Genomic DNA, 23,264 nt, shown 5'->3' on the forward strand with positions numbered 1-23,264 from the left:
TTAGACACAGGGAGATCAACCTTTTGAATGATAACAGGCAAAGCCTTCTCAGTGCCTGACAATGTTATGGATAAATAACAGATTCACCACAATTATTAACTTTTCCCTCTGAGTAGTTACCCTGCTCTCATCATGATTATCATGAGAAATCCACACCCACAGCAGCTGCAAAACCAGCGAGCAGAGCCCAGGGGTGGGCAGAAAGCCAACACTGAAATAAAATCACCTTTTGAGCCCAAATGGACGAAGGTGCGTCAAGTAGCAGGGTGACCTACGAACCCCTGTATGGAGGCTAGCTTTAGAGCAAGCCAGATGTCGTTCTAATTGGGAACGGCAGGAAGAACGACACGGACTCTCAAGGGAGTCAGAACAGGAGAGAATCTCTAGTTTATTGCTCCAGCCATGTTATATAGACTAGTTCGTGTAAAGTACAGAAAGGAAACTCTTATTGGTTAGTAAAGTGCTACATTACCATCATTGGTCAGTGGGGTTCACCACCCCCTGACTTTCTCCTGCAAGGAAAACACGGGAATCAGAAAACAGCACCTGCAGGCTGTTTTCTGTCTTTGAGGATTGTTTGGAATCCTCCCATGAATTTCCCAGGCTAGCTCTCAGGCAGGTCTGGCAGGCCATGGGGCCTGCAGCTTGCTCTAAAGCTAGCCTCCATACCCCTGCCCTGTGAGGCTTCCCCCCGAGCTGAGGCAGCAGCATGGGGAGGAGGAATCTCTCTCCCAGGGGAGGCAGCGAGCTGGGCAGCGTCAGGAGTCAGCGTGCGCACACCCTACGTGCGCTGCATCGACACCGCCGCGCTCCCCGCGCTCCGCCAGCTTGGAGCAGCAAGACTGGAATGAAGATTTCTCTTTTCCTCTACAATAATAATACTGCAAAACAGTCTCACACCTACCTTGTAATTTTGTCACATACCCTAATGCAACCGTTTAGTTTTAATGCCTTGCTCCTGGAAGAAGCTCAGGAGCTCGTTAATATCAGCCTCGTTTCTGAATACTGGCTTTTCAAAAAATCTATTTAAGGAAACGGGCACCATGTATTTGTAACAGTCCTGGGTCTGTCAGGCCTTTGGAAGTGTTGTTAAAGAATGCTGACAGTGGTAATCTATTTATGAAAATCTTTTTAAGTGATCTGCAGTACCTGCCCAGTGGATGGCCCACCTAGAAAGGATCTGCAGGTATCAGGAAATAGAGACAAAATCCTGATCACCCAAATGAGTTGGTGGAGGGTCAGGAACATGAAACCCCACTGTCCTCTAAAACATGAGAGTCTCCTCCTGCCTCTGCCCATGCTGCTGGCCCCTCTCAGCCCCTGTGCAGGAGAGGCTCCAAGGGACACCCAAGGAGCTCTTCCTGCAAACTTTCAAGCTGAAGAAATGAAAAATAAGCCCCTACATTTTATAAGCAAGGAATCACCCAATGCTCCCTGCACTCTAAGTAAAACTAAACCATAGGAAATATTTTCTTAATTTGACCTTCACTTGTGGCTTTCATGTCCAACTACTGACTTTTCTTTAACTTCCACTCCTTTATCTGGCTACCAACTTATCTGCAAACAAAGATGAATGTACACTGGCTCAGGCCAGCCCCAGCACATGGCCAAGAGCACCTTTTCCCACCAGGTGGGTCTTGAAAAGGGACAAGAACCTCCACAGTGTTCCAGGTAAATCCTTGTCTGCTTTAATTCTTGGAGGGCTTGGCTCACACAGCTATAATATATTTTATTTTAGTTTTCTCCAAAGACCTTTCTTTCCTGAAGCTACTTGCATCCTGGCAGAGGATGCTTTGAATTAAAAAGGTGATGTTTTCAGTCTCCTGTTGAGAGACTACCCAAAATTTTATCTTAAACACCGTGCTTCTTCTCCCCTTCCCTCCAGCTGCTTATTTTAATTGGGGAGCCCAAGATTAGGGTCTGGCAATGCAGGAGAGCTCTGGGGTAGATAATGACCTCTGGACACTGGGCTGGAGATACCAAACTCAGTTCACTCCTGGCCTCATCCCGTTCTGCAGGTTCTGCACTAATTCAAAGCTGTGCCCTGGGATAACGAAGCCCCAAAAGGGATTGTGATACACAAAACTTGTGCTAAAAAATAACTTCCAGAAGGCAGAAATTTGTTCAGGGGGAAAAAAAAACCCAAACAAACATTTTCACGCATTCAACTTAAAAAGTGTGATAAACTCCTCTGAAGTAAATAGCACAAAACAGAATAAACCTGTCAAAGGAATAATACTCTGGTGTATTAGAAGACAAAATGCAGCAACAAACAGATCTGAAGTGGGATTAGATCTGTTTAAAAAATACATTATCTGTCTACAAAACCAGAATGTATTTCAGGAAACAAAAGAAGCCTCTTCAATGGATTTGAGGGAGCAGGAGTTATTAAATCAACAGTTTCCATGTGCAGCAAAACTGTGTGGGAACAGCAGGAACATTTTCCTTCCTCATTTTCCACTGATTTTTTTGCAGTCTCCCACCCCAGCCCAAGATTTCCCCGGTCACATTTCAGACCCAGGTTCTTTACTGAGATCCCAACATTCTCCCAGGAAGTTTCCTTCTTCCCATGCTGATGCACTACCAAAATTCAGGACTTTTGTTCCCAGTGCATTTGAACTTCCCAGTAATCCCGGCACCTTTTTGCCCCTGTATCATCACAGCTGTCCTGATGTGCAGTTGAAATAATTGTTGGGTGAGGAAGTCACAGCTAGGCAGGAATAACCATGTAGCACTGGGAGAGGAGTATTCCTAGAGAAATGGAATCCATCTAAAAACTGGAAAAGCAGCCCTCCTTTCCCATTAATCTCATGTTACACTGCCACATCCCAGCCACTCATTCTGTCCACACCAGGCTGAAGCAGAAGAACCTGTTTCCACAAGCTGATGGGATCTCCCCTCTATATTTAAATTTTCTGGAGTTAATAATGATCTAGTCCCAGTTTTACATAAGATGAGGCAATTTTATGGCACACAAACCTCTAAATTCCTTTTGATGGAAACTGCAAAACTCTTGAGAGGCTCTGAACCTCCCCACTGTGAGTGACTTTACACCCCACTGTGAGTGACTTGCTGCTGCTGAGGCTCAATTCTGCAGCATCTCTGGCTCCAGCAGAAGTTTCTATAGAAACTACAGTTTCTATAGTTTCTATAGTTTCTCTGTTCTTCTACAGAGGGCTCACAGAATCAAGTTCTCCTTTCCTTGCCACCATTTCTCTGACAGCAGGACTCAGCTGTCTACAAATCAGCACAATAATCAGCCCCAGAAAATGGCACAGCTCCTTTCATTGGAAATGCAAGCTCAGCTCCAAGCAGGCTCAGGGGTCACTCAGCCTGTGCAGAGGGGGGTCCATGGGGCTCTTCCATCACCCTCGAGTGCTGCTGTGAAGATTTAAGAAGTGCTGAGCCCTCAGCACAGGCAGATCTCCACCTCAGCACTACAGGAGTGCCATGAAAGCACTGCCCCCCTTTATATCCAGTACTTGGAGCAACTGTAAAAGTAATTTCTCATGCAAAACAAGTATTAAACAAGAAGTCATGAAGCTGCTCAGACCTCTGGAAGTTTGACCAGTTTTCCTCTTCCTGAACTGATAATCACCTGTGCTCAAGAGGCTGGGCGGGTTTCGCGTGGTCACCTGTTGTCTACCTATCACTGCTAAGAACAAGCAAAATGGTTCCCAGGCAGCATGCACAAGACAAAAAAAAGGAAAAAAAAAATAAAAATGTACCTCATAATGGTTATTATAGTTCCATTCTTTCATTTGCAAGAACTCACATTTTAAGGCAAGAAGAAATGAGTATCGGGAGATAAGGAACCATTAATGAGCCCTCTGCCTTGGTTTCAATTACACTGTGAAATTAATTTAATGCACTTTAGGAATACAAGAGGTAATCGCTCTCTCTTGGTAAGAGGTTGCAATTTTCTCTAATAAAGTGTCGATATAAATATGTTGCTTTAAGACAGGGAGAACAAGTCAGTTAATTCAGAAAGAATGGGACATATTAAAACAAACGCTGTCAAGGAAACCAAATGGCAAAACCTATAAATAACCCATCTGAATGAAAATTGTATGGCAGAGAGCTGTTAAATTGGGGTTTAATTATAAACATTTTTAAAGAGTGTTTTATGTTAATGAGATGCATCCAAGTGCCTAATGCTGTGAAAGATAACATTAGTCCAGTAATTAAAAAAAAAAGAGTAGCCCATGTGAGGAGGGAAGTGGCAAGAGATCTGAGACCAAGGAATCTGAAAATAAATACATACGTAGATACAAAAGGTTAATAATGTTTAACATGCTGGCAAAGTGTGGGATGGCTACACAGAGTGGAGGAAGGCAGGGAGCTTTCTGATGGATCATCCCAGGTCACCCCAGCAAAGGCTGATGGTGAGTCCATGGCAGCAGCCAGCCCTCACCTGGAGCCACTGCATGGGGGGCAAGGAGCCCAGGGGATGTGCTGGCCCAGCTGGGGACCTACTGCCTCTGCTTTGGAGGACCTGCTGCTCTGAAATGCTGATGCCACCTCCTCCTCCCAACATTTTATAGCCAAATACAAAAGGATTTGAGAGCTTTTTCTTGCCACTGCAAGAATTGAGTTCAGCAGGAGCAGCACACAGAGAGCCATGAGGAGAGAGCACCACCAGAGAGCTGGGAGAGCTCCTGCACAGAGCTGGGCTGAACTGAAAAGGGCTCATCTGAGCAGCCTATTTCTGGCTAAGAAATAAAGAAGAAAGCTGGGAAAGCTCCAAAGATAGATATATATATATATTATTTTTTTTTTTTTTTTTTGTGGGATAAAGCACTTTTAAAGAGTGCTCTGCTTTCCTTTTCTTGCTGTTGTGGCAATGGGACACAGAAAGCAAGCTCCCTGGCAGCCTGCTTAGGAACAGCCCCATGCGTCTCTCATGTAATTAAAGACACTCAGCTTCTGAGCAGGTGCCTTGCAGCAACACCCAGGATGTGTTACAATCCCCCAGTAACACATGCCTAACACATTTCACTGCCTAATTACTCCCACACTCACGTTTAGTGCCCTTGTTAATCCAGTACTTCAAGAGAATTCTTGCCTTGCTTAAACACGCCTCGATCCTAATCTTCCTGTCACTGGTGTAAATCAGAACTCATTTCACTGGTGCTAATGGAGCTGCTGCAGTGACAAATGTCTAGGAATGGGAAAATTAGGCCTCTATTCCAAAATCAACATTTAGACTGGCACCAGTAGTGTCTATTTATTGACTTGCATTAAAACAAAATTTTTTTTCTTCCTCTGGTACCAACTCAAAGCAGAGCTTTTTATGCTGAGATTAATCCTGACTCCAAAAAAGGTTTTTTTTTTCCTGATTCCTACCAAAGACACCACACTGGAATCCTCTCTGGCAGCTCTGTTGGTTTTGTTCAAGCAGACTCCAGGTTTGCTCATTCTGTCCTCAGAAAAGCACCAATGCAAATAAAGGGGAATACAGAGCAATGCCATTAAGGATAATCAAATGAGCAGACAGGAGACAGCACAAACACAGGAGGTCATCTAGAACATTCCAGCTCTCAGCCTTTGATCAGGACATGGTGTAATTACAGTTCTGTGAGTGTCTCTGTGCTTTACCCCAGGTACAACACCCCTCCCCAGGGCTGCTCCCTGTATCCATCTGGAGCTCACCTGTGGTGGGAACGCAGCCTCAGGAGGGATGGACACCTGAGAGTGGGGGAGAGCTGCCTTTGCTCAGCTGCTGGCCCTGCCCAGGTGCCCTGGCAGGTGTTACCCAGCTCATGGTGCTCCCCTGGCTGTGAGCTGCCCTGGAGAGCTCAACCTGCACAGATCAGCCACAGCTGGGGCACTCCTGGCTCCCTGCTAAGGGCCAGCCACTGGAATTACAGCAATTCAGAGCCAGGGCAAGAGGAAAAGAATTTCCACAGAGACTTCTGCACTCCACACAGAGGAATAAGATATCTACCAAAAGTGATATGAATCACTATCTATCAAAAGTGATATGAATCAAAAGTGATATAAATCAAAAGTGATATAAATTGAGACAGTGAGAATAAACACCAGAACTACCATCATTTCTTGTCATTTTCCATTCAAGTCAATAAAGAAAAAAACTGAAGAATAAGAGCACCAAAAAGCAGTGGCTCTAGACATCCTCAGGCTCTACCCATCTCTTATTAAATTAATCCTTGCAAGGCATTGTTTTTTAAAAAGAGGTGGCATTCAGAACCAAGAGAAGGGGGGGACTCAGTGACTGGGTGGCTCAGTGACTCTTCATGTGACCTAACAGGGATAATGAAAATTATCTCAGTTTGCAGAAGTCAGCTGAAGGTCAAACACTTTTGGGACACTTCACTGAGGTACCCAAATCACAGAGTGCAAGCAAAAAGTCATGCCAGAATGGGATTTTTCAAGTAGTGTAAGTTAATTTCTTTTGAATAGTCACAGAACAAATATTTTTCCTCCTAGCATGACAACATTCTTCCACCAGCTCCAGAAAAATAAACAACTGAAATGGAAGGAACTACAGGTTTCCAAAATTTAATTAATCCAGTATCTCTGATCTCATGAAGAGACCATGCTATTGAAAAGCTTGTGGAGATTCATTTCACCCAGTCCTGCTCTTGCTCTTTCTACCACCAGAAAGCCAAAATCAGGTATTTGAAATGGTCACATTGCTACCAGCTGAGAAAACTGAGAGGAAGGAGACACACAGACTGAGACACATAGACTGTAACCCAGAGAATGAATTAAATAAAGATTTTACAATAAACTTTAAACAGGAAAGGAACAAGAGGGTATGGGGAGCACCAGGGCCAGAGATGAGAAGGAGAAATGGGAGAAATGGCTCCTCCTCCTCGGCTTTCAGTGGTGACACAACTGCTTACAGCCCCACCAGTCTGCACTCCCCAGCCTGAGCAGGGAAAACAACTGCACAGCTGGGAACTCCAGGCAGACACCCCAGTCTGGGGCTGTCTCCACAGGGAGATGGAAAATGCTCCCCCATGGCTAATGGGGTTTCTTTGAGCCCTCCCAACTCCTCCACGAGTGCAGCTGCAGAAGGGGTCAGGAGAAAGGACCTTGAAGTCATTAAACTCTGCCACAAGTCAAAATAGATGGAAAAGAACGGCAAAAAATGGGATGGTGCCTCAAAGGATTCCTGGGTTCCTGCCAGTTTTGGTGAACTCTCAAAGCCTCCACAGGCAGCCATGCAGGTGTTTCACATGACAGCAAAGCATCAAGAGCACAGGCTGGCAAAGCTAGGTTTGGGAATGGAGAGCAATGTGTAGCACAGCCCATGGCAATGCCCCAGCATTTCCCTACAGCTCCTTTGCACACTACAACATGTTGGGGAAATCCTTTTACAGCTACACCGTGTTACAAATAAATTCGTGTCTGACATCTTTTCTGGAAAAGTAGCCCCTGGGGTGATTTTGAAATCTTTAGAAGAGTTGTTAAAAGCAGCTGTAAACTCTGAGAAGGAGCTCAGACATCGTCACTGTTGGTCCCCCAAGAGCTACACCTTGTGAACCATCCTGGGGCTGTTTGTCTGGGGTTTGCTCTGTGTGACCTGGCATCTCAGCCTGCTCTGAGCTCAGCACAATGGAAATCAGGACTGCTCTCTCCTAGTCTGTTCACTTACACCATGAAAATGGTGTGATGCAGGAATTGTGCCCCGCTGTGTACGAGGTTAGGCTTACACGAGATCTCCTCTTATCTACTTTGTACAGTTGTGGAGAGAACAAATTGAGTGGGAAGTTAATGTCACTTTTTCAGTGATGTTCTGCCAACAGCAAGGACCATCCTCAGGACAGAGAAGCTGTCAACAGAATGAGGGGAGGGAGGAACCACAGAGAATTATACCCTGCGTTAAAAAAATATCAGAGGCCACGAATATAGAGGAGTGGTCCTGGAAATTGTTGTTCTGTCTTGGCAATCTTCCTTTAAAAAAAATAAAAATAAAAGAGGAAATAAAGAGGCTGGTTCTTATGGTTAGGAACTGTAATCAAGTTGTGCCACCACTGCAGTTTTTACATTTCTGGTATTGTGTTTTGCAGGAAAGAGAAACCCACATACCTTTTGTTGCCAGCCGGACACAGTTGATTTTTGTTTCCTGAAAAATAAAAAAAAAAAACACAAGAAAAATATATAGGAAAACATCACAGCGTGTAATTTGCCCATCTACAATAAACATTCATTATTTTAAAAAGCTACTAAAAATACATATATCTCTTATTGCACTTCAGCTTTGAAAACACCGACAGTTTTTGTTGCATAAAACACTCCACACTGTTGGACTTGCCTGCAGTTGGTTCTCTTAAGTATTGAAAAGTTGGGAGTGACAGCACGTTTCTCCACGCTCCATGTGTGAGTGATGGGTCCCACGTAAGTGCCTGATTAGCTAATAGAATTTCCCAGTTAAATGACCTGCTCTGTAATAGACTGACAAGCCTTGGGTCAAAAGTACACGCCACTGTACATCTCATTTTCATGCACCATTACTGCAAATTTTGTAAATTGGGTATTTATTTAAATACATGGCAAACAGACACAGAAGAAGTCATTTGAATGTTTCAGCTCTCTGATGGATGTGGAGCAGACCAACATTCTGTGCTGCTGCCTCTGCCAAATGAGCTGTTCTAACAACCCTCACCACTGCAGCTCCTCATTGCAGAGCTGGGACAAAACCCAACACTTTGTGTTCAATCCACCCCGGAGCCTGCAGAGCTGCAGAAATGGGATTTGGATCCGAATGTTGTATTTGGCTTCGTGAACAGCTCAAACTCAGCAGCTTTCTCAGGCCACCTCTGCTGCAAACACAACCTTTGTGGAGTCCCCAGCTCCTCATTGCCCAGCCCTTCCTGGCAGGGGTTGCTGCTGTCCAGCCTGTGATTGCCATCCAAATGGGAATGTGCTGCTTGGTTAAAGAGCTGCCTCTGTCAGGCTCTAATCTGCTGCAGGGCTTGCAGAGCACTTTATGCCTCTACACGTCTCAGGTGTAATGAATCCAGCATAAATTACTGTGCTAACAATGCTCCATTAATATGGATGCTGTCTGTGCTCTGGAAATGAGAGGCCAGCAAAGCGCTGCTGAGCACCTCCTTCCATCCTCAAACAACTGGACAAACCTTGTGGAAATCTGAGTTTGCTCTTGGAGAGAATTGCTCCACGTGTGACAAATCCTCCTTGGCTGGAGCAGACACACACAGCCCCACTGTGCCTTTCTCCTCGTGCTTTTGGTGCACACAAGAAAGAGATTATTGCTGGATCCATGCTGGGAATCACAGGAGCAATTCCCTCTGATCCCTTTCTGTGATGCCATACAATGTGGATATAAGCCACCCTGTGTGCAGTCTAAGAACAATGAGATACTCAGAAGGACGAATCCTCCCTTTGACCTTGCCTTCAAACTCTCTCAAGGAATTCCTGGATCCTTGAGGACAACCCATGTCTATTTCCCAACCATATATACTCCAGAGTGGGGCTGAAGCCCTGTTTATCCCAGTAAACCCAAGACATTTCTTTAGTTACACCCCTTTGTCCCTCAAAAATCAGCTCCCCTGCACAACCTGGCACTGCAAAATCACCAGAGCTCCCCACTGCCCTCTGTCTAGTGGGAAACAAGTCTGAAAAGCCAATTATTCTGGAAATGCAAAGTCTTTGTTGCTGCTTGTGATGTACGAAGCAGGAAAAACACAGCTTTGTTTTCTGTCTCTGCACTTAGTGCTGGGAACCAGAAGACAGAGAGATCCTGATGTAGTTTCTGATCTACAACAAGGGGACCTGGAAAATCAGCAATGAAGAGTAAAATAAAAAAATGAAGAGACAGGATTTTTCCAGACTACAAGTTGGTGGACACTTGCTCACATTTTGTTGAGGAAAAATTTCCTGTGTATTTGTTGCTTTCTGCTGGTTTCTGAATGCAACAGAAAGCTGGAGAAGTCAGTGCTGGAAAAAGAAGTCTAGAGTGATCTCATTTGAACATGTGTGTGTTCCTGCACAAGACCCTCCCACAGGGTGATTTGGAAACCAGAATTTGTTGTTTGCATCTGCATCCACTGATGGCTGCACTGAGCACAACCACAGCTCTCAGGAGAACGGGCACTGCCAAAAGAGAGGCTGGAGGAACGAGACATGTGGACTTCAGAACTTCACATCTTCTGAGAAGGAAAACATAAAAGCACCTGCACAGGGCTCCTAGCTCCCAGGGGTGCTAAAGTTTAAAGATTTGAATTTAGTCCATATTCTGGATTAAGGCTGATTATTCCATGGCTTTCCACTGATCACCCCACTCATCTCTTTGGTATCTCATAAACACAAGAACCCTTTCCATTTACTCTTATTTTAGCTGATACTGAGATTTGGAGGTTTGCATGAAAATTTTTAACAAGAAACAAAACAAATAAATAAATAAATACATCCCCCCCCCCAAAAAAAATAAAGAACAACCCCAATCCAATCATCCCCCCCCCAAAGCAGTAAACCCACTTTCCCACAATCAGATTTGCTTTCTGAAAAATATTGCTTTTGCTTCAAGGTGCTTCCCTGTACACAGTAAAGAGCATAAATTATTAATGGGTTGGAATGGACCTTAAAGTGCCATAGGCAGGGACAATGCTTTTATTTTTGGGTTTTTTTTCCCTAAGCTACATTTCCCCTCTTTCAATTTTTACACACTACTTCTTGTCCTATCACTGCAAGGTGCTTCTCTTTAGCCACCAGCGAAGCAGGAATAAACAATGTTGGCAATTGTCAATGATCCATCCCAATTGCTTAAAGCAATGGCAAGAAAAATAATTAAATAAAGAGATAACAATAGAAGATTTAGAAAAAAAACCCAACTAATTCCCCAAATTTCAGTCTCTGTGTTGTTTCTGGACATTCTTTTAAATGCTGTGATGCTTAATTCCCATTTTATAGTATCACACAAGTTTTACAAGGCCTTATATACCTACAACAACCTTAATAATAACCTGAGAGCCAACATATTCTGCATATCTGTTTCATGTTATGGCTGAACTCAAAGGAATAAAAATTAAGATGCCAGTACTGTTTCAGCTCTGTGTCACTGCCAGGTTAAGGCAGACATTTTACAGCCAGGAATGGAACAATGTAGGCACATTCTCACTGAGATCCTGGAGTAGGAAAACACTTCATGGCTACATCCTGCAGCTCCTGATCCAACCCTCACTGTCCAACATGCTCCATATCCTGAAATCTCAGTGCAGAATAAGCCCATCCACGTGCCTACCTCAACATATTGATGGAAATTTGTTTTCTGGAACTTATTTACCAATGAATAAAAGAAGAATTTGTTGTACCTCACTCCAAGCTGAACCCTGGCTCTATTTTTAAGTCCACACCCCATAGACACATGTGGGCACTGTGTTTGAGGGTGCTGGCAGCCTGTTCCCACCTGCACCCACCATCAGCACAACCTGGGACCCTCTGGAGAGAGTCCTGTGCTGAGCAGCTGGGCAAACCCTCTCTGCCCACACAGCTCCTGCCCACAGCCTGGAAACTGCACACCACCAGCCTCCTTCAGCATTCCCATGAATTTCCAGGGCTTTTGAAAACATTCTTTTAATATAGCTTTGTTCTTTGATTTTAGAAGCAAAAGGAGCTGCTGCTGTCTACTAATTACTGAGCTTCCTAAATGCACATTTCACTCAAGTGAAATGGATGATAACGAGTTCTGCCTCTGTCTCTTCAGTGTTTGGATGGGAACAATTTTCTGCAGAAAAGGGCTACGAGGGCAGCAGGACATATGTTTATGTGACAGCTGCGTCTTCACAACCTAAAAAGCCACATGATCTTTTTTTTTCCCCCTTTTCTTTGAAACTGACAGCTTGCTGTTTACAGATTACAAACAACAATGAAAGCATCAAAGCTTTTCCTTCCATCTGTTTTCACACCCACCATTTTCCCTTTCCTTTACTATGATTATGACTTTGCAGCAGTCAAACAGAGCTTGCCTTGCCTGAAGAGCCACCTGCCAGCAGCAGTGGGACCTGCTGTCCCCAGATGTGCCCCTGAGGCTGCCCTACAACAGCCAGAGCTCTTTAGGTAACTCTTTTTCCAACTGGGAACAGATAATTTGATAATTTGATCTGCTGCTGGTGCATGGACCAGACAAGGAATCACCACTGTCCCCTTGGCCTCAGCTCCAGCTTCAGTTCCCAGAGCTGAACATGGGACTTGTTGGGAACCTGCTTCACACAGGATAGAATACGTGGGTTTGTTCAGACTTAAGGACTTCTTTTTTTGGTCCTCAATAAATTTTGCCCAAGTTCAGGAGAGCTCTGAATTGTGTGTTTATTTTCTATCCCATTGCAGCCAGTGGTTTGCAGTCTTAAAATATGTCTGTGCAGGGTCAATGGACTCCCCTATAATTTTTATTGCCAGCTTCAGGAAATTGCTATTTCCTTCCAGAAACCAAGCCAAACCTATTATTGCTATTCCAATTATCAGGGTTTTTTTAGTATCTGTGTCATTTGGAGAAGGGAGGTTTAACAAAGTGGTTAGAGCTTTTATTATTTACAATAGGAAGTTATTTCAATCATCTGTAGTTGATGATTGGGTGCCCACTCCTCTCAGCCTCTCAAAAATGAGGTAAACTGGAGAAGGATTTTATTTATTATGCAGAAAACACTCAAGCCCACATCCTCTGGTCAACCAGACCTGGAGACAGGGGTGTACAAAGAGTGAAGTGTTCCCACAGCTGCTTTATTTCTGTGCCAGCACCTCCAAGATGAGATTAAGGAGTGAATGTAAGTGCATAAATCTGTACACCCAAAATCCTCCTGAACACAGAGCTCCCCAAAGCTGGTTAGTAGCTCACAGAAATGATGCAGGCAGCCCTGGTGCCATTTCATCTTTCAGAGCACGGCTCGTGCTGAACTCAAACACCTCCCTGCTTTTGTCATGGCCATCTCCACTGGGATGAATGGCACCTCTCTGCTGGCAGCTCTATCCACACCTCCAAAATGTCCCAGAAGAATAATGCTGTGTGCTGTGAGCAGACCTGTCAGCATCAAGAAATCCAGCCTCAAGTCCCCTGATAATAATGAGCTGCCCAATTGTGCATGTAGTACAAGTCATTAGAGAGGCAAAAAATCAATAGGAATCTCGGTAGAGTCTATCATTCCCTCAAAAAAATAATATTCTCATTGATTCCTGCAGTGCTACTTTTCACAATTCTGGGTTGAAGACATCAGTCACCTGTTGGACCACCAGGCTGGCAGAGCAGCTGGCAGCATCCCCATCACTCCAGCTGTGTTACACAGGCTCCTGCTCATCTCCCATTTACAGGAGAAATGGCCAAGAGTTATTGATTGCAACTGTGCCGTTACAGATTTCATTTTAACTCAATGAGGTAAATTCAGTTCCAGAAAGGATTTTTTTAAGGAGCTCTGGTTTCTGAGCTGCTCAAAAATTCAGGCAGGTTTCACACAGCAGCCAGAAATTCTCCCCATTGGAGTGTGGTGCTGGATCAGCAACCAGAGACCTGCAGTGAGCCAGATAAAGACCTGGGGTCAATCAAACCTGCAGCATCTCAGTGTGAGCACTGGGGCAGTGTAAGGGTGAGGGAGGCTAAGGAGAAACACGGGGTTCCCAGCCTGGCCCCACCTTACAGAGGGAAAAGTGCTGGCAGGGCAGGAGTTTTAAAGGGGCTGAGCTCAGGAAGGGTTTTCAGACAAGCAAATCTCCGTGCTGTGTCAGGCAGCCATCTGCAGCAGCTGGGACCAGGACAAGCAGCAAACATCAGATCCCCACCTGGATGGCTGTGACAGTGCCTGGAGATCCTGCCAGAGCACAGACAAGCCAAACATCTCCTCTGCTTCTGTGCCACCCCTTGTGCTGACTCCTTCTACCAACCAAACAAGAACTAGTGCTGCTTCCCACACCTGAAAGCCTGGAGTTTGTGTCCCCTTCCTCTTTCTCCCCTCTCTCACTTCAAACTCAGCCACATCTCAGCTCAGCAGCTGTCAGCAGTGCCTAGGAGGGAAGGTCACACGATTTGGAAGTGCTGTGTGTGACAAAGCTGAAATGCACTCAGTCTCAGCACGTTCTGCTCAGCCTCGTGTCTGGAGGCAGCACCACAGTGACCAAACTGTGCCCAAGTGCCCGGGAGATGGATCCAGCCAGAGACAGCTCCTTCATTCAGACCCTGAGACAACTACAACAGTGCACAAGAGACGGCACAAGAGCTCATGATCTGCTTCTGCAGCAATTTTCCACACTTGTTTTGCATCCAGCTGTTAATTATGTTCCTTTCAGTGCAACAATCAGAGCTAATGGCTGCAGAGCAGACGGGAACACCAAATGAGCACAACCCTCCATGTACAGAGGAGCTCAAACAATGCAGAACTCTTACGACACTCTTAACCTCCTTCTAATCAAGCTTTTTGACCAAATCCAGGCTGTTTCTTCAAATTAAGCTCTCCCCAGAGCCCTCTGTTTCCAAAGGAAGATGTTCTGGTTCACTGCATGAAGGCTTCTCATTGCAGCTTCCAGGTGTGGAAAGAAATTTCATCATTCCACAACCGTCAGTGATTAATGAAACTATAGAATATCCTAATTAAAAAATGAGTGGCAATGTTCTGTTAAGTTTTCTCATCTGTTAGAGAGCATAAGGCTCTACTTTAACCGTGCTAAATTGTTATTGTTGCAGGGTTTTGCAGATGTGCCCTATCAAAAATCATGGAATGGTTTGGGTTGGATAAGTGACCTTAAAGACCACCCAGTTCCAATGCCCTGCCATGGACAGGGACACCTTCCACTATCCCAGGCTGCTCCAAATCCCATCCAGCCTGGCCTTGGACACTTCCAGGGATGGAAATGCCATGTTGCAGCCATAATTATTTCTAGTATTTTCCAAGACCAGTCAAAGCTGCTTAGGTTACAGACAAGTCAAAACCCAGAACTCTTAAATACAAATGATACCTGCAAATAATTCTGGGAATGGAACAAAAACCTGCTATTTACAGCTTCAAAAGTGTGAATGCTAATTGACCCTAATGTTTGAAATGTGGTGTTTAATGATTGTACCAAGAAGCAGAAGGGATCAGCACAGAAGCTACTCCTCTGAAGATCCATATTCCACTCTTGGGCATTTCCTCTGTGCTTTTACCCACAGCACTACACTTTGAAGATATGTATAAAGAATATCCTGTGGAAATATAAATTATTACTATGGGAGGAAATTGCTTTCTCAAATAGGAATTTACTGTGTCTGGCTGGACACTTCTCATCCTGTCATGAACTGTGCATTGTTGCATTGTTGCATTAAGACTATTTGATTAACTTATGCTTAAAGAGCCCTTTACAATCTTGTTGATGTTAGGACAGCCTGAGCAAGTCATCCTTTTCTGATTCCCTAACACCTGGAGTGTTGGGTGAGATGCAGGAAAAGCAGGAGCACCAGTGCTGCCTGAGTGCAGAACACCCAGGGAAGCCTACACTTCCCATCCACACAACCCATTTATGGAATATTATATTGTACTTAAGCAAATAAAATTTCTTCTTCCCTGGGGTCCCATTCACTAGCAATTAATAATCACACATGGGGGATCTACCTAGAAACAGAGAGACATATATATATATTCACAATTTCTTCTATAAAAGCAAATCCAAAATTGAATTAATTGAGCAGTGCTGGAAGGAAACTCTATTGGCTAGAAAGGAAACCAAGGTGAAAACCAGCACAGTGTTGAGGAGGTTTTGTACTTGTCAGCCACACAGCTGAAGCTCTGCAGCTTCAGGAAAATGGTGATAAATGAAGGGTGTAAAGCACTAAGAGGTGTTGTGAACACTCGTTAGCACTGCCAGCCTGTGAAACCATCCCAGCGCTCTGCAATGTGCAGCTGCAGCTCAGGTACAAACACCAGTGAAGCCTGCACTGCTCACCTTTGACTGATCCTTGTCATTTTGCTCTCTCAGGGGTGATATGGTAGAGAATTTATCTGTGTTAAAATTAAATTCCTGAAAGCACTGGCAAACATGCTAATGATAGCAGATTCTGCTACCCAAGTTGGTGATGCCTTGTTAATGCTCTAAGACTCTTCACAAGGCTGGAGTGGCAAATTCTCTTGTGTTGTGTATGAATGGAAAACAGCTGGGGAGCCAAAGGGGAGGAAGGTGATCCACTGAGGCTGGATCTGGGCTGAAACAGGAGAGGTAAAAATCCAACAAATATAACAAATTATCCTCAACTGGGAGAGAAGAGGGAAGAGAGGCCTCCTGTTTTCCTGTGGTGGGATGGGGTGTGTTGTGGCATTGTGTGTGTCATTTGAGTCTGAGCATGGCGTGGGCTACATTTCCTGTGCATTTTAAATCCAATATCACACAGTAAAGATATGTAAAAATACAGGATTGCAGAGGGGTGGGACAGACATGCAGACAGTCCCCACTGCAGTACCTGACTTCCTCAAGCTGAAACTCCCAACCACAACTGCTGCATTATGATATGGCCAAGTGCAAGCTCCAAGGTAATCCAAATTCATAGCATCTCCTCCAAAATCACAAGCACTGTGAACTCTCAAGATACTGCAATTATGGCTTTTAAAAGCACAATAGCCCCTACTCTGACATTCGTGCTTGTGGAAGGATAAAAAAAAAAAAAAAGAATCTAAATTCTAAGCATCTCATTTAGTAAATCACATGGCTACATGTGCCTTTACAGAATCAGGTCCTCAACAGATTTCTCATTGGATCTGAGCATCTAAGAGAGATTTGAGTGAAGGACAAGTAATGGCATGCTTGATTTTCATCAGATTTCTGTAAGAGGGTAATAAGAAGGAGAAGTTAAACCAGCATCCAATCGAGAAGGAAGAAGAGTGATGAGGAGGACAGAGAGATGCAGTCACACCAACAGATGCAGCTCAATTTCCCCTGCACTTACTCCATTGGCCTTGCTAAGAGCCTGGAAGTATATGCTGTAGCTTTTCAGGGGGGAAAGAGGAGCATTCCAGTAGCCATTGTAGGTCTTGTTGTCGCCCACGGTGAAGGGCTGTGTGACAGGGAGGTTGATGGGCTTCAGCTCGGCTGCAAAGTAGTGTGGGGAGTCCAGACTGGAGGCGTTCTTGTAGCTCACAGGCACAGAGAAGCACTCGATGATGTCTGCAGCTCTCCGGGCTTTCTGCAGCTTCTCCTCCTTGACAACCAGCTGGTAGACACTGGGAGAGAGACAGAAAGGTGAGATTAGAGACCCCAGAGCCTTGAACATCAGGAATGTTCCCAGGAATGAGAGGACAAGAGTAGAGCAAAGTCAGAAACACGCAGCTGAGGCGCCCCAGCAAACACAGCTCCTGGTGTGGCCACTGGAAGTCACCGTGGGGGAAATGTGCTGGGAAATGTGCTGGGAAATGTGCTGGGAAATGTGCTGGCCATGTGCTCTGTTGGTTTAACTGAGTAAATCAGGATAAACCCCGGTGAAATCAAACTAGATTTCAAGCATGTCACTCTTTAGAAAAAGGAATAACTAATAAAATATCCAGTCTAGAATGAAGTTTTGATGTGCTGAAGGTTGGCGAGCAGATGGTTTCTCCTTCAGCCACCCAAAGGAAACATGAATTGTTTGCTTGGACCAAACAGTGGCTGCAGTGGAGGAGAGCATGGGCAGGTGGCAGTGGTGTCAGGTGCCTTTGGAAACAGTTTCAGGGTGCAAAAAGCTGATTAGTCCAAAAAGAATCTTGAGCATCGCTTTTTTTGGCCTTTCCTCTTATCTTGATGCCCACATAACCACGTGGTGAGGCCCTGGCACAGGGTGCCCAGAGCAGCTGGGGCTGTCCCTGGATCCCTGGCAGTGTCCAAGGCCAGGTTGGACAGGGCTTGGAGCAGCCTGGGACAGTGGAAGGTGTCCCTGCCATGGCAGGGGGTGGAATGGGATGAGCTTTATGTTTCCTTCCAACCCAAACCATTCTCGCGTTCTATCACCTCTTTTTGGGATATTCTGCAACACAGAAATCTTTAATTCCCCATGGTAAGTCTCCTTCTACCTTCCATCCCTTGAGGACTGTTTATGTACTGAGAAGGAGGCTCTATAGCTCTCTCAATCCACTTTTGTTTCAAGAAACAACAACAACTCCTCATATTCTCTCTGACTCTATGAAATGGTAATCCTTTTTGATTCCTGCTAAGCTTTTGGCCATTATGATATATAATAGCAATCTTGTTATTTCTAGCTTACTATTCCAGGCTCAGAGCCTGCAAGGCATTCAAATGCAGTCTGTTTTTTTTTTCTTTCCTCCTCAGGCAGTTAACAAAACCCTGGAGTTCGATGCTGCCATAGCCCAGGCAGGTTTTACTGTCTGTTTAACACCACTCACACACTTGACAAAGAGAGATAGGGCTGCAGTCATTTTACTCGGTGTCAGGCTATTCAGATGTGCTGCCCTCACCTGTCTGTGTCAGGCTGGGCCTTTGTTCCCTCAGACAGGGGAGATCGATGAAGAGATTGGGAGCAGCCCGCAGTGTATCATTGTCCCGGCTTTCACAGGCTCATTGCTGCAGAAAGATTGTTCTGGGAATTTTCTAGCATAGCAATAGTTCATCAATGCTCCCCTGAGCAGCGGAGTTCTGGCTCCTCCAGCACGCAGGAGTGGAAGAAGCTCCTGGAATTCCCATTCCCGTGGGGCTCTGGCTCTGGCAGGGAAGTGCTTGGAAACCATTTGGCTCCCACTGCTAGACACAATCCCAGCTAATCTGAACAAGCACGAGCAATTTATGAATTACTCAGTACTAAAGCTCTCCTTCCACTGGCATTTGCTAATGTAGCAGGAGCACCAGCTGCATGGCCTGCAGCCTTTAATGATGTCCCATCAGCATTTTGGAAAGCTGTCCCCCTCCTACTGCTCATCAGAGCCTTTAATAAAATATTTCAGATCTTCTCTGATATTTATTTTACAATTTTAAAAAGACAAAAACGGGTTTCCAAGCAACACGTTGAGGATGCAGTGGGAGCTGTGAGCCTGTTCAATACAAACCCTCTCCTCAGCTCAGCAGCAGCAACTCTTGCTGGGCTGCTCTGGCCACTCTTTACTGAGAGTACATTCTTATTCTGACCCTTCTCTGGCAATAATAATCTACACTAGTGGAAAAGTTTGTCAATTTGCTTGTCAGACATGTGCAGAATTGTAGCTGACACTTTTAGGGACATTTGCCAGATGCCTTCTAACCTAAAAACATTTGATTTCTGTTTCATCCAATCCTACACACTTGCATTTTCTGGTCATGGAAAGGTATATACACAAATATATATGTATAGACATATATTAATGTGCTTTCAGCCTACACAGAGGCCAAGAATTCCCTCATCCTCTCTCTCCAGACCCAAGGGGGATGCTCATTCTCTGTTATCCCACTTGCAAGCCATGAACTCGTGCACTGTCTGTCTTTGGAGAAGTGGAAGCTCCCAGGGACATGAATTGCCAGGTAACTGAACTCTTTCCCGAATCATTAGAGCACTACAGACACTTTTTATCATGAGCAAGAGTTTTGAGATACATACCAAACCCAGTCACAGATACTCTTTTGCCTCTATTCTTTCACATTTTCTCTTTCCCACTTAGCTGTTAACATATTTCCTCCCTTCACAAGGATAACTCGCTCTCGTAGCAGCCTGAAATTTTACTTTTAATGTTTATTCTATTGAAGTGAATGAAGGTTTCTGGAAGCACAAAGGTGTGTTCACGAACATTCAGCTGGGGTGCAGCAATTGCCCAATTTGTGTTCAGGTTAAAACCCTGCTCATCTCCTGCTCAAACTCTGCCTCCTTTTCCATGGAGCAGGTATCTGAGCTGGCACTGCTCCCCCTGGCTAAAAGCCCTTCTTGGGTGACACTGAGGCTGGGGATGGCTGCTCTCAGGGCATTTTCCTCCCTGATGCCCCAGCTCACACAGCTGACACAGCATCCTCATCTTTGCTTTGACTGCTTGGCTTGGGGTGCAGCACCTGCAGCCTCGCTCCCAAAGGCCACTCCCAAAGGAAGGGCTCCAGCTGCCAAGAACACTCTGAGCTCAAAGTTTGCTCTGGGCTGAAGATTATCACTCTGGTTCCCTTAGCAAATGGGTAAGGGTCTCACTTTCTGTTCTGATCCAAGTATTTTGATCTGTCTAGACCCTCCAGAAGGGCAGGATTCCCAGTTCACCCCAGCAAGGACACAGACTGCTACAGATGTTTTTTTCTTTTCCTATAATTTTTTGTGGTTTTGTTTGTTTGTTTGTCTTTTGTTGGTGGTGTTTTTTTGTTTGTTTTTGGTGGGTTGTTTGTTTTTTCTTTGTGTTTTTTTGGTTGTTTTGTTGTTGGCTTTCAGTGTTTTTGTTTTGTTTTGGGTTTTTTTTTTTGTATATTTTTTGTTTGTTTTGTTTTGGTGCTTTTTCTATTTTGGTTTTTTGTTTTTTGAGTTACACTCTTCTCCTCCTGTTTTGTTTATACCTAGGAGCAGAATTTCCCTGCCTTTAAGCTCATTTTCAGAGATCAACTTCTCTGCATTAACCAGTGAAGTGCTGCAAAAAGCACAGCAAATGCTTCCACACCTGCATTGAGGTGCTCTTGTAACTTGGAGCAAAACCCCACCAACCCTACACCCAAAGGGAATTGCTGTGGGAATTCTGAGTAGCAAATATCTTATTACCCATCCTAAAGTTTAGCAAACCATCTGTGTTACTACGACATTTCTCAAAAGAGTAAAATGAATCCAGCTTTGCTCAGAAGATGGGAACTTGGTGGGATACTGCACAACCCCCAGGCTGGGCATTAATTCAGGATAAACTTGGTGAGTAGGATCTGCCCTTTGGGCCTGAAAGAGCCCTTCAGCTGCACTCACATCTCTGGGCCAGGGCTGAGCAGGGTCTACCCTTTGCAATCTGCTGTTCCTGAATATTCTGTAACACCAGTGAAAGGAGAAGAGGTTTTCCAAAAAGTGGTGCTGGAGGCAAGGATAAAAAAAACAAGCGGGCAATGGAAATAAGGAGGAGATATCCAAACTATTCTAATAGCTCTTATTCCATCTAGCAGGTAGGCAGTAACATGGATCTCCTGGGGCTCTCCACATCTCAGCTTCAAAGGTGCTGCTCCCATCCAGGATCAGCTAACATGGCATTCCTGGCAGGAATCAATGCCTCGGCTGCAAACGCCCAGCTGGGTACGAGTGTCGGTGTTGTACACAGAAATGATATCAAAAGAGACAACAAAAACAGAGCCTTCAAACTCCTGCACGAGGTAACAACTTCAGTGCCATGAAGTTGTGAAATGAAAGTGAAATGAAAGATGATGCAGCCACACTAACTCCTGCATTCCAGTTTTTAATGTCAGGACACATTTGGAAAAGCTGCAGTCAAACACACGTGGATGTGCTGCAGGTGTTAGCAGGGGTTTTGTGCTCCCAGTGCCACCCCAGCCCACTTTAGTGCAGCCAAATAAAGCTGCTGTCTCCATACAAACCACCAGGGACTGCTTTCCAAACATCCACAGGCTCTGCTCTCCAGAGAGCTCTCGAGGGATGCTCAAATCTGGGCCACAAAACAAATGCCTTCCCTCCTGGAGGGCTGGGGAGCTGACTGCCCTGTGTGCAGCTGCACACTCTGATTAGAAAAGGAGGCCAAAACTGGGCCCTTTTATAAATTTCAAAGGTCTTAGATAGATAAATCCACATCAATTTTATAGAAGCTTTTTAAAGTTTTTGACAGCTTGGCTGTAAATCACTGATAAAAGCACCCACCTTAATGGGCCACAGCACAAGTGTTGCCTGCAGAGGAATGAAAGGTGCCCTTATCACCATCTACAAGGTAATTTTTTAAATTATGAGTTCCCTATTCAGTGTGAAAAAAAATCAACATTCCCAGTCACAGCCTGTTTCTGTCATGGAAAGCTCTCAAATATTTGCCTCAGGCTTGTCCTTTCCCTGATCTTGATTTCTTTTTGAGGATGGACTGAGACAACTTGCCCACAAATTAATACCAGTCTCAAATTTGGAATGTAGGATGCTCAGGAATGTGGGGAGGGAAAGCTGAGTCAGAGCTCTCTCCATAAAGCATCCAACGTCTGGCCCATGCACTTTGGTCTCCTGACACATCAACAAGGTACAACCTTCTCTATACTCTTGATAATGAGAGGGTAGGAAAAGGAATATCATTTCTTTGTAACCTTGCAGTGATCCACTCACCTGAATTATTAAAGCTTAAAAGAAACAATGTTTCAGCAGCTGAGTACTCCCTCTGGACCAATCTCATTATTAAACTTTCCTTCATATCATATAAAGATTTAATATATTTTCATTTAACACATAAATTTATTATCAGCCACATATTATTTCCAATATTATTTTCTCCCAGGGAGCAAAAATAAGTGACAATTAGTACAGCTTGATCTTGTAGTGTTTTTTTTTTAGCAGACTACTGTGATCAGGTTTTGTTGTTCATCCTACAGAGAACAGGAACTTCCCACTTCTAGCTCACATTACTTTCAGAATAACTCTTTGATAGGCTACAGGAAATAAGAGAGTGGTGGTTTCCTTCTTACTGGTTATTTTAATTCAAAGAACGAAGAACAGAAAGGAGAAAATGAAAGAAGGACAGAAAAGATTTCTGCCTCCCCATGTGGGATGTAGCAGCTGATGTGGAGCTGGACATTGAATTTTCACTCCTGCACATATTCTGTGGAAGGAACAGATCCAACTATTCAAATAAAGGCCATCCAAACCCACAAGAATAAACCCCAAATACTGTCTGACCAATCCACAAGGGTCAGTGCTGCACAGAGGTAAAGAAAAGGCATCAGCAGCACATGAACAAGGACAAAGGCACAATAAAGAGGGACCAGCAACCACTTCACCTCCTTTTCCCTTGTGGGCCACACAAGGATCCAGCCCCAGATACTGAGCACCAGCTCTTTTATCATTTGATGATTCCATTTAACTTGTGATCCTGTTAAATTTGGTTGAGCCAAAGTGAGGATATCTGTATATATCCATGAAGGTTCATCACATTTATTCTGACAGTATGGAGCCATCTCCCAGGATACTGGAACGGGAGAGGGTTTGATGGGCTGCCTGACACCCACATTTAGAATTCAGATGAGCCACTGGATGTGCAGATGCTTGTTTTATGGCCAAGCTGCCTTCAGTGATGCATACTGAGACAGGAGCATCAATGTCTTTATTTCCCCCTCAAAGATATCAGGATCAAAGCCTGAATTCTGCCACAGAGACAGTAAGAAATAAAATAATGGGAATTTTAAAGAAAGGTACTCCATATATCAGTACTCTGTATTGTTTATCCTAA

General features: G+C 44.5%; 1 protein-coding gene across 1 annotated transcript in view; it reads right to left on the minus strand.

Annotated features, from left to right (window-relative positions):
- The window catches only part of PTPRT (protein tyrosine phosphatase receptor type T), a 497,897-nt gene that overhangs the window by 73,432 nt on the left and 401,201 nt on the right, over positions 1 to 23,264 (minus strand). Inside the window, exons 13-14 of the mRNA XM_058850913.1 lie at positions 16,886 to 17,159; positions 8,059 to 8,095 (exon numbers count right to left, since the gene is read on the minus strand). Of these exons, the coding sequence (XP_058706896.1) occupies positions 8,059 to 8,095; positions 16,886 to 17,159 (311 nt within the window). The remainder of the gene's footprint in view (positions 1 to 8,058; positions 8,096 to 16,885; positions 17,160 to 23,264) is intronic.

The sequence above is a fragment of the Poecile atricapillus genome, chromosome 15 (genome assembly GCF_030490865.1).
Source record: "Poecile atricapillus isolate bPoeAtr1 chromosome 15, bPoeAtr1.hap1, whole genome shotgun sequence".
NCBI lineage: Eukaryota > Metazoa > Chordata > Aves > Passeriformes > Paridae > Poecile > Poecile atricapillus.